This window comes from Drosophila subpulchrella, chromosome X (assembly GCF_014743375.2).
Source record: "Drosophila subpulchrella strain 33 F10 #4 breed RU33 chromosome X, RU_Dsub_v1.1 Primary Assembly, whole genome shotgun sequence".
NCBI lineage: Eukaryota > Metazoa > Arthropoda > Insecta > Diptera > Drosophilidae > Drosophila > Drosophila subpulchrella.
In genome coordinates, this window is record NC_050613.1 from 18,762,394 (window position 1) to 18,773,476 (window position 11,083).

General features: G+C 44.7%; 1 protein-coding gene across 1 annotated transcript; it reads right to left on the bottom strand.

The window, feature by feature from the left end:
• Positions 1-1,663: 1,663 nt before the first annotated feature.
• Positions 1,664-11,067, bottom strand: LOC119557513 (probable ATP-dependent RNA helicase CG8611). Its single transcript, XM_037870286.1, has 5 exons — positions 10,922-11,067; positions 8,828-10,863; positions 8,338-8,765; positions 3,183-3,372; positions 1,664-2,534 (listed from the first exon to the last, which is right to left on the bottom strand). Exons 1-5 carry the CDS (start codon positions 10,979-10,981, stop codon positions 2,258-2,260), a joined length of 2,991 nt encoding a protein of 996 aa, XP_037726214.1. The 5' UTR covers positions 10,982-11,067; the 3' UTR covers positions 1,664-2,257.
• Positions 11,068-11,083: the final 16 nt, after the last annotated feature.

The following is an 11,083-nucleotide window of genomic DNA, read 5'->3' on the forward strand; positions in this document are numbered from 1 at the left end:
TGGCCGTACTAAAAATGTAAAATTATGTTACAGAACGGAAATAAATATGTAATTTAATGGTCAAGAGCAAGTAAACGTTTATTGTTAAATTGAAAATGAAAAACACAATAGCTAAAGCAGACGATATACTATATACAAAGTCGGCTAACAGCCAACATCTGTTGGTAATCCCCTTTCAGCCTTTCGATTGATTTAAGCCCAGTGTTCGCATGTGTGATTAGGACCGATCTAATTGGATCAACTCCTGCTGCCAGGATCGCCCCCGAGGAAAGTGCCTTTTCATCACCCTCTCAGCCAGCAAAGGGTTGGCCGCGGAAAATTGCTAATGTGATTGCACTAATGGCTCGAATTATAGACGCATTAGGGTAAATTAAAATCCTCCACTCGACGGGACGGCTGTGTCCAAAAGGGGGTGGTAATAAAGTTGTAGTGGCGCCCTAACAATGCCCTTTGTTGGTTGGTCAGGTGCAAATGTTGCATGTTTTTTTTTTTTTCACGGACCTTCCCCCGGTTTTCCTCTATTTTTCCCAGCTCCTTTTCATCGAAATAAAAAGGGGGCAGGGGTGTGGGGAATTTTCCATCATTGAGTCGACCCAAAACAGCTGTCAGCTTTTTTGTCGCTCGGAAAAAGGGTAAACTCTAATGTGGCCCACGGCGTTGACAACTGGGTGGAGCTGAAAATAGGGAGGGTTTTCCATGGGTTGGGGGAAGGGGGGCTATGACGGGATTGCCCCCTGCTAAGTGACAATTATTCGTGCTAGTTGTTGGTTCGGTTCCCCAAAGTATTGGTTACGTTACGCGATTGGTTAGCGCTAAGTGGACGCCAATCGCATTTGGGGATCAGAGCTGGGTAACTTTCCCTTTTCCAATCTGTTTAATTTTACTCTACTCCAATAAATAATTTATTTTTCGTTTTGAATAAAAATATTCTAAAAATTTCTGTAACGCTTCTGTTCTTATTTTTCTTTCCATATATGTTGGTAATACAAAATAAATCTGATCTTTAATATCTAATAATTGAACAATGTTTTATACATTATGTACTATTTGAAAAACAAAAATATTTTTTTTATATTTTTCAAAAGGCATTATATTATAGTTGTTTGTATAATACAAAAATCTAATCTTTAGCGACTAAAAAAAATATAAAGAATTGTGATAGCTAAAAGAAGTTATGTCTATAGATTGGCAGAGTATTTTGAATATACTTTTAAAAAAATCTCGATTAACAGATCAAAGCATATAAGCCACCACTCACCCTTCTGGAAACGCCTGACCACAAGTCCTCGAACCCAGTACGCCCCCACTTCTTCTGTGGTCAACCCCTGAAAAAGGGGTATGGGGCACTGGGTTCCTTTTAATGGACGCATTTATACCAAAATATTATTTCATATGTTGACACTCGCACGTAATTAGGAATCGACTGCGGCCCGATGGTTCATGCCTGATTGACTTTGACTTTGAGTGACATATAGACGTGGGCGTGGGCCAGTGGCCTAATTAAAAATCAATCGCTGACCGTCTAATTAGGGGCCTTTTCAGTCCCATCGAGAATCGAGAGGCCGCAATTAAGGGCCATAATACTTCTGATATCACGCCCCCCCACCCGCACTCCCCATTTGGCCACGTGTCCTGGCCGGGGGAAAGAACAAAAAATCGTTTGTACAGTGCTTATATGTATCCGATATTTATTTATGCCTTGTCCAACAAATTATGCGCTTCAGTTGCATAAAAAGGCAACACGTGCCGACCTCTGACCCCCGCCGCCGCCGCTGGTGACATTTTCAAAACTGAATGAATCTGCAGTGAGCGGAAAATGGATTTCTAATATTTTCCACACAAAAAATGAACGAACATATTACGGCGAGTAATCAAAAAACAAAAAAAAAAAAGGAAAAACAGTTGGGGAAAAAAATCTAAAAGGAAGCTTAAAATATGCTGGCGGGCGGCCACAACTTTTCCCGCAGGACGTCCGGGCTTAAAAGTTGAGAAAAATGAAACTTTTATGAGCGCATCTCCTTGGGTTTTCTTAGATTTTCACTCGGCTATATATATATAATATATATGGAGCAATTTTCTTTTCGATTAAATGCTTGAGCAGGCACAGCGGACAGGCAAAATGGCGCGCATAAAGTGCCGCAAAGTGCTCCGAGCTGCGAGCTCCATCCGGACCGTGCCGCTCCTGCTTCTCCTCCTCGTGGTCCTCCTCCTCCTTCTCCTCCAAGTCCCTCTAATATTTCCAACTAACATCCTCCTCCTACGCCTGCTTGCGTCGCTTGGCGGGTCCCTCGGCCGGCAGTCCGCTGTCGAACTCGGACATATTCAAAGCCCTCGACTTGCCCAGGCTCTTCATGAAGCTGATGCGGCCAACGCCGCCTCCCATGAAGCCTCCTCTGGATCCTGGAGGTCCTGGCTTCCGGCGATCGCCCTCCGGCGCTCCTCCGTCCCTCTGCTGCAGCTGACGCACCTCCCCGCTGACCGTCGTCGTGAAGCGCCGCTTGGCCCGCTTCTGCGCCTGAATCTTCTCGGGATCTCTGCAAGAAAGCAAAAGGATGGACATGAGATTCAGTTTATGGGATAGCAAATGGAAATATATGACCTCCCTTTAAAAATATAGAAATTAACACCTTTATTCTTTCTAAAAAAATAACAGAACACTAAGATCGTTTAAAGGAACACTATATTTTTAAAAATATAATTTAGTAAGAACTTGAATAAAAAGCTAAAAGACTTTGATTCCAATAAAACTATTTGATTTTAATTGAAACTTGTTTATAAAACTCAAACATCTTGTATGCTTTTGTATTTACCTTAACCTTTGAAGACTTTTAAGGCTACAAGTTTCTAAAATTAATTTCTTAATAGCAAATAGATATTTTAAATAACTTATAAAGTCTGTTAAAAAGCCTGTGTAAAGCCCCAAGTTTCTAAAATTAATTTTTTAATAGCAAATATATATTTTAATTAATCTATAAGGTCTGTTAAAAATTTTAAATATATTTTTAAAACTCCTTATATGATATATTATACCTTTGGATCCCCTCCAGTAGGGAGTAAACTATTTTTTAATAGCATATCGGTATTTTCAATAACCTATAAGGTCTGTTCAAAATTTTAAATATATTTTTAAAACTCCGTATATGATATATTATATCTTTGGATCCCCCCGGGTACGATCTTACCTCTCCGTGTAGGTCAGTCGGTTGGTGGGCGGGGCCGCCTTGGGGGCGGCGTGCTGGGCGGCGAACTTGGAGGGCGCCTCCTTGAGGGCGAAGCTCTTGGCGAAGTGGCCCATGTGGGCGATGCGCACGTTGAAGATGGGCTTCAGCTCCTTGGGAAACGTCGAGTAGAACTTCATCCAGGACACAAAGGCTGCGAGGGCGGGGCGGGGAAAAAGGCGGAGATGTTAATGCCTTTAGAATTAATTGATGTCTTGGCTTAAGTGCCATGTGTGTGTGTGTGTGTGTGTGTGAGCCGCATTCATTACAAAATAAATTTGTTAAAATGACAAATGAGCAGTGTCAGCAAAGGATTTCACATCGCATCCACAATAGACGCGGGCATTGTGCACAGCACATACCCTATGTGTATGCGATTGTGGTTCGCTGTTGTGGGCATGTCCTTGCTAATTACGCAGCACTTATGCCAGGCAATCCAAATTATACAACAATGATATCAAATTACCAACGGAGCAGCCACTCAACTCACAACCGCAATTGTTACCCCGATAAGCATCTCGCCTGGAGGAGTGGGATATGTAAATGTGATGTGATGTGAAATGAAAAATGCAATGCAAATGCTCAAAGAACGACACTTTCCAAACGAAACGAGACAGATGCGAGTGAGAGTTGCGGGGCGAGTCGAATCCCGAATCCTTTCTAAGGATGTCCCAGAATATAGAAAATTTGGGAAGACTAATGAGCCTCAGCAGAAATTGATACAAGGCTCGAATAAGACGAAAAGGATAGTTTTGTAAAACCCATTTCGTTTTTCTATACCAATCTTAGTTGGAATAAAAAATAAAATACAATTATCTACTTAATATAAGAAATTTAAGCATTTGAATATTAAAATAGTTTAATTATAAAACTTGCAAGCTTATGAGTTTAGCAATTAGTTAATTAAAATATTACAGCTAGCTAAATACATAATTTGCTATAAAAATAGCATTCCAATAATAACTTCTTGGAGTTATTTCCATCTAAATAATGCAAATTAAAGAGCTTACTCTAAAGTAATTTAAAATAATAAAACACAATAACTAAGCTTACAGAAAAATAAATAAATAAATATAATTTATAAATCATGTTTATTACTGATCAATTAAACTTTGAAAAAATCATTCTAAGCATTTGGAATAACAGATCCTTCATAAAATGCTTTTCCAAGCAAGCAAGCCTGCATTATTTATCACATAGTAGGCCACTAAATTGGCTTTAATAAACTAGTCGCCCTTCCGTTAGCAGGAGTTCGTAATTGACTACCGAAGAGCCACATTTCCCGGCCACACACACCGAAACCTCCAGCTCCAGGACAATTCCGGGATGACTCCCAGATGAACTGCAGATCCCAAGAGCAGGAAGCAGGGGAGGAGGATGGATGAGGAGGAGGCATACCCAGCCGAGATGGATGCGAAGACGTTCCTGCCCCGGCAATTAACTCGCAGCAGTCCCTTCTGCATTCCGCATCCCGCATCCCTCATCCCAGTTTCAGTTTCAGTTCCACTGCCACTTCCACATCCAGTTGCCGTGTCCTTTTTTGGGGACCAAAGTCTCGAAGTCAAGCCCTGGGCTTGGGCTTGGGCTTTCTGCCACTGGCTTAATTGCCGCAAATGCGATTACGGCCAAGTGGCAGACATTAGGCAAACAAAAAGTATGACGGCAGCGGATGTTTAGAGACGTCTGCCAGCCGGAAGTGGCGAATAAAATAAATGTCATTCGGGGGGAGGACGTCGTCGGCTGGAGAGTTCGGAATCCACCGCAGAAGCCGCACAAAATGGCTTTTTATGCCATTGTCTCGGTGGTTTTTGGTTTTCTCTGGATTCTCTGGATCCTGGAGTGGGGCCTTTTTGGGTGTGGATGTGTGCCTTCCCCGGATTTTGTGGTTGTTTCTTCAGCGCGTGTCCATGCGGTTTGTGTGTAGGCGTGGCAAATTGTTGTGATTGTTTTTCAGTCCACCCATTCGCAGTTCCATTGCCATTGCCATTTCCCAACCCACCCCCATCCTCTGTGGGTTTTCCTCACCCAAAACCCACACCGCAGAGCTAATCGGGGGTGTCGCCCGAATGCGGGGGACTTATGGGCCATCAGGGGCTTAGTTGTGCAGGGCATTAGCAGAACTCTTTTGCGGCGGGATAGGGCCAAACAATGGCTTGAACAAGCCAGCGAAAATATACCATTAAATACGCCAAAAATGATTGTAAGTCAAAAGGGAACTATGAGGATCAGAGGATAATCCTGCATTTAAAAACAGATGTTTTTGAAGAGAGTTTATTCAGAAACGGAGAGCCTCCATTCGAATTTAGTTAATAATAATTAGACACAGTGTCATAATAAGAATTCCATGAGATTTAACAATGTTCTTTAAGAGAAAGTAATAATACCTAACTATTTCATTTGAATTCTCGATGCACTGCATCCTGGAGACCAGTTCCAGTATGATATCATCCACACCTATCTTCTGCGAGCACTCCACAAGCTCGAACACACTCTACACAGATTCTGGTCAACTGATTTATGGGCTGTAAGCACCTAGCTCATGAGTTTTTAGCTAGAACTAATTGGGAATCATAAGTTCCCACTGAGGAGATCTTTTATTTTAACAAAATTATCGATGACGTGGCCAATTGTAAATTAAATTATTATTACAATAACATTAATTTAGCGTTATTTAGCAATATCAAGTTTAGTTTTCCGCCTGTACCATTGTCTTACTGCCTTGAAACGCACTGTAGCACGGGCTACTGAAACTTTAAAAAGCCGGCAGAAGACAAAAAGTGAATTCCGAGTTGAAAATTGTTTCAATTACCGATGCAATGCAAGTCGCAGATGTTCGTCCCTCTCTTTCCGAGCGCGCTTGTCTCCGCACTGCCCGTCTCTTTCTGCCGCCCCGATGCGCTGTCCCTTTCTGGCTTTCTGGTCTTTTATCTGCTGCTTTGTACAGTTTTGTTCAAGCGTAATACTTTTTAATGGCTTTTTGATTGGACGCAGCAGAGCAGGAGCAGTAGAAAACTGCATCCTCCAGGATACTTTCCGCCCCCCTCCGATTCCGGGCATTCCGTATCGCCCGTCTCTTTCGTCCCGGCTATTGCCGTCTCTCTCGGCCATTTTGGCTGTTTGGCATTTTGGCTGCTCTGCTCTTAAGTTTTGCCAAGTGGCTTCCTGTCTTGACGCTTGACTCGGCGCTTAAGTGCAATTTGCGTTGCCATTTTGACCGACCCGCCCGCCCCGTGCGTCTATATGTGGGTAGATACATCCTTTATCCTTTATTTATCTTGCTGTTTTGCCATTGTTTTGCGATATTTCGCTCAGTTTCCGTTTCCTGTTTCGAGTCGCCATCTCAGCCATCAAAGGAGCTCCCGCCACCCCATTCAACCATTCAAACTGCCATCCTTTTGGGTGCCTTTCACCCCATTTATGATTCATTTTGGGTGCCTCTTTTCGATTAGAATCGTTTCCACTTGCCTGCCCCACTCCACCTCGAAGGTCCTTTATGTTTCAATCGCAGGAAAATGGGGAAAAACCTCGCTAGTACTTTCTCAACCCTTCACACGCGCCTTGGTAACATCTAATTAACTTTTTTTCTAGCCTTTCCAACGCTGCAATTACAATTTCAGCAGGATAGTAAGGGAATTACTAGCTGGCAGACAGGGAGTTACCTTATAGAGCTATTTTATTGTAAATATAAGGGAATACCCTTTGAATTCGATAGGTGGACTGGTTTGGAACTTGGATCTTTTAGAATAACTGAATTATCAGAAAATGTCAGTTTTAATGAGGGTTACTACTAAATATTGCTCGCAAAAGTAGAGCATACTAAAATATTAGCTAAAAATTTTCTTATATATTCTATTATATTAAAATTTATCAAAAAAGTGCAGTTTAAATGAAGGTTATTATTAAATATTGCTCGGAAAATGATATCATATAAAATTATTAGATTTTTGTATTAGTTAGTAAGTTTAATTATTTCATGCTTATAAATATGTTTTCTAATAAAATATTGTTGTGGCAAGTTGTTAGCAAGGAAAATATTATTTAAATATGGTACCATTTACCTAAAAAAGTATATACCCCCTTTGAGATTTTCCTAGGGTAGCTATACCCCGTCCCCGTTTTGAAAAGCAAATAAAATAAAATGTGGAAATAACTGAAGGCAGAAAAATGGATCGGGCGATGAAAGAAGTCGCTGGTGGTCACTTGCCGCGTTGAAGGATGGGGGTGGTGGGTGGTGGGTGGTTGAGTGTGAAAGGGGGTGAAAGTGGGTGCTTCTGGGGGTGGTGGGTGGTTGGAGGTCGCCGAGTGAGGCCGAAGTGGGGGACCCAGTTGACACGCAATCGAAATTAACTTCAAATATGAAATAATTTTTGTGTTTTTAACGCGCGCTGCCCCGTGGATGATAACTGGGCCTGGGGGGGGGGGGGGGGGGGGGGGGGGGGGGCGGTCAAAAGAGCGGGGGCGTGGCTCGGGCTACCAACTTATAATTGGAAAAATAGCCGAGCGTTTGTGTGTTTGTTTCCTCCTCTTTTTTTCCAGCCACCCGAGTGTTGTAAAAAATCGTAATTACAAAGTTAATGTTCTTTGGTGAAAGGATTAAATTGCTAGTTTGTCCAGGTATAGGAGTTGGGGCAATTGGAAAAGTAAGCGCCATGGGAACTCGCCCAATGGCACTGGATTAAAAAGGGGGTTCTGGGTTCCTGGATATTCTAAGTACGACAAATCAGACAGGGTCCTAGTGGTAATCGAACGATTAAATGGTATTGATTGAAGTAAATATAAATAGGGGACATTTAAACCACACAAATATTCCAAGCTCAAGTATTTAACTTAATAAAATTAAGTTAATTAATAATAGTAAGTGGATATTCAACAAATGCTTTGTAGTATTTTTTTTTAAGTTTAACCAATTGATTTGTTAATCAGACAGGGTCCTTATGGTAATCGAACGATTAGATGGTACTGATTTAGTCTTTTTTCTTTGGGTGAAAGTAAGTAAAAGGGCATTTAAACCGCCTAAATATTCTTATCTCTTGTATTACATTAAAAGAAATATATAAAACGGACACCTAACAAATATTTTTGCAATGAACCTTGCAGGAATAGCTTAAATTCCACCTACCTTTGCAGGACTTGTCGTGCAGCTCGCGATCATCCTCGAGCAGAGTCTGGAACTTGTGCTGCAGGTTGGAGGCCGCCTCCTGGACCGTCCTGGCCTCGTCGTCCTTGGGCAGCAGAGTCTGCAGGTAGGCGTACATGTCGCCCTGCTGGATGCGAATGCGCTTGTTCTCCAGATGCCGCACGAACTGCGCCTCGCTGGGCGCCAGGAAGAGCACGGCCCTGCCCTTTCGCCCCGCCCTCGCCGTTCGACCCACGCGGTGGACAAAATCGGCAGTGGTCTGCGGCGGTGTGTATTGCACCACCAGCTTTACGTCGGGCACATCGATGCCGCGACCCACCACATCGGTGGCCAAGAGGACGCAGCTGGGGCAATCGCGGAAGCCACGGAAAACGCCCTGCCGTTCCGTCTGCGTCATGGAGCCATGCAATCTAGGGGGAAATACAAAGGATTAGCGGGGAATTAGTCACTGGGAGATCCACAAGCAACTCACTTGAAGAAGCGCAGACCCTGGAGCAGAGGTGTATTCCCGTCGCCATCCGAATCTCCCTCCTCCTGCTCGTCCTCCTCGTCGAGCACTCGCCTCGTCAACGCCTCGTTCAGCATGTCGTGATGGAAGTTGACCATCTCGGTGGTGCTCATGAACACAATCGCCTTGAACTGTTTGGGACTGGCGTCCACCTCCTTGGCCAGCAGCGAGGAGAGGGCCACCAGACGCAGCTTTGGCGGCACCACCACATAGCTGAGCTGCAGGTTCTCGGGGATGCTCAGCACACCCGTCACATCCTCCTGGTACTCGCCCAGTCCGTCGTCCACCTCCAGAAGGGACTCGATGGTCTCCTTTTGGTAGCCATCCTTCGTTTTAAGGGCCACACTTGCCGCCTCATCGCTGTTGTCTATGTACAGGGGATTCTTGAGAGTCAGGCCAGCCAGCTGTTGGACCTGCGAGGTCAAAGTGGCACTCAGCAGCATCCGTTGCAGTTGCGGCAGATCCTTGTCCTCGCTCTCGGCACGCTGCTTGTCGATGGCCTCCACCAGCTGCTTGACATCGCGCTCGTAGCCCAGTTCCAGCAGGCGATCGGCCTCGTCCAGGATCAGGAACTGCAGTTTGGTTAGCTTGAAGGAGGCCGTGTGCAGCAGGTGATCCAGCAGGCGACCAGGTGTGCCTATCAGTATGTTGATGCCCTTCCGAAGCCGGGCCTTTTCGCTCTTCCTGCTCTCGCCACCCAGCAGGGAGCCAGGCACAATCCAAGTGTAGGGCTTGACCAGCTTCTGGATGAGTTCGTATGTCTGCATCACCAGTTCCCTGGTGGGCACAATGACCAGCGCCAGCACGCCGTCTTTCCGCTGAATCCTGGGCTGCTGTTTCTGCAACAGTTCCACTAGGGGTAGCGCATAAGCCAGGGTTTTTCCCGAACCCGTTTGCGAGCGAACCAGCACATCTTTGCCCTGGAGCACCTCGGGTATCGTCTTCTGCTGCACGCTGGTCAGCTCACGTATGCTGAGCAGGTCTTCCAGGTTCTTTACGGCATGTGGATGCAGTCCCAAGGTGGATATCTTGGAGCCCGAAAAGATGGTCTCCTTGACGGGCTTCACAGCCCTCTGTCCGAGTTGCTTAAGTGCCTCGACATCGCTTTGGTCGAAGAGGCCTATCTTCTTGGTGCGAAAGCGGTTTCCCGAGGTTTCCTCAGCTTTTGGTGGGGTTTTCGTAGGTTTTTTGGCGGTCTTTTGAAGTTCTTCTACCTCCGGTGAGCTTTCCTCATCGGACTCTGCTGACTCTCTATCGGATTCGGCTGAATCTTCACCGGATTCTTCCCCAGATTGTGTGGCATCCTTTACTGATGTCTTTTGAGTTCTTTTTCCAGCGGTAGCTCTGGTTTTTGCCGGCAATTCTTTTGTAGATCCCACTCCTGATCCGTCCTTCGCCTCCTCCTCGTCTCCACTGGATTCCTGATCTTCTCCTCCCTCCTCACGCCTCTTTTTCCGCCTCTCCTCCTCCATTTGAGCCCGGAATAGGTCGCCTGCCCTTGGCATTTGATTGGGATTCTGGGGTTTTCGGTGGTTTTTCAAGGCCCGCGTGAGCTGCTCATCGCTGAGCTTCGCCAGGGGCTTTCCCGGCCTCTGTTTCTTGCCCAATCTCTCGGCTCTGGTGATTTTCGGCTTGGCTTTTTGGATGACCACCGGTTTTGTGGTCACATTCAGCATGAAATCATCGCCCAAAGGGCTCTTAGCAGGTGGTTTTGATGAGCTGACATTGAACATAAGATCTCCTTGGGAAGCATCATCTTTTTTGGAGGAAACAAGAGCGGAAAGTGAAGAATTCGCGGTGGAAACTGAAGGAGTAGAAGGCACTTTGATTGAAGCACTTGTCGAGGGACTTGGAAGGCCAGAGTTTGTGGCACCCACTTTCGCCGAAGGCGCCTTTCTTCGCAGCACAACTGCCTTGACTTTGGGCTTGTCCACATTGAATTGGAAGTCGAAAGTCTGAGAATTTTGTGCACGTTTTTTAACCGATTTCACTGGTCCCTGCTGAAATATAATAAACAATAAATGAAATCCCTTATTTATTACAGAGACATTCACTTACTTGTTGTTTTTTCTGGGCCGCCGGCTTTACGTTCACATTCAGCGATATATTATCCACCATTTTTGAGCATTTGTGTCACAATGTCAAGGAAAATTATTGAAATTTTTGTAAATAAAATAAAACGTGCGCGTCTCTTCTTCTTTTTTTGCCAGTCACAACGAA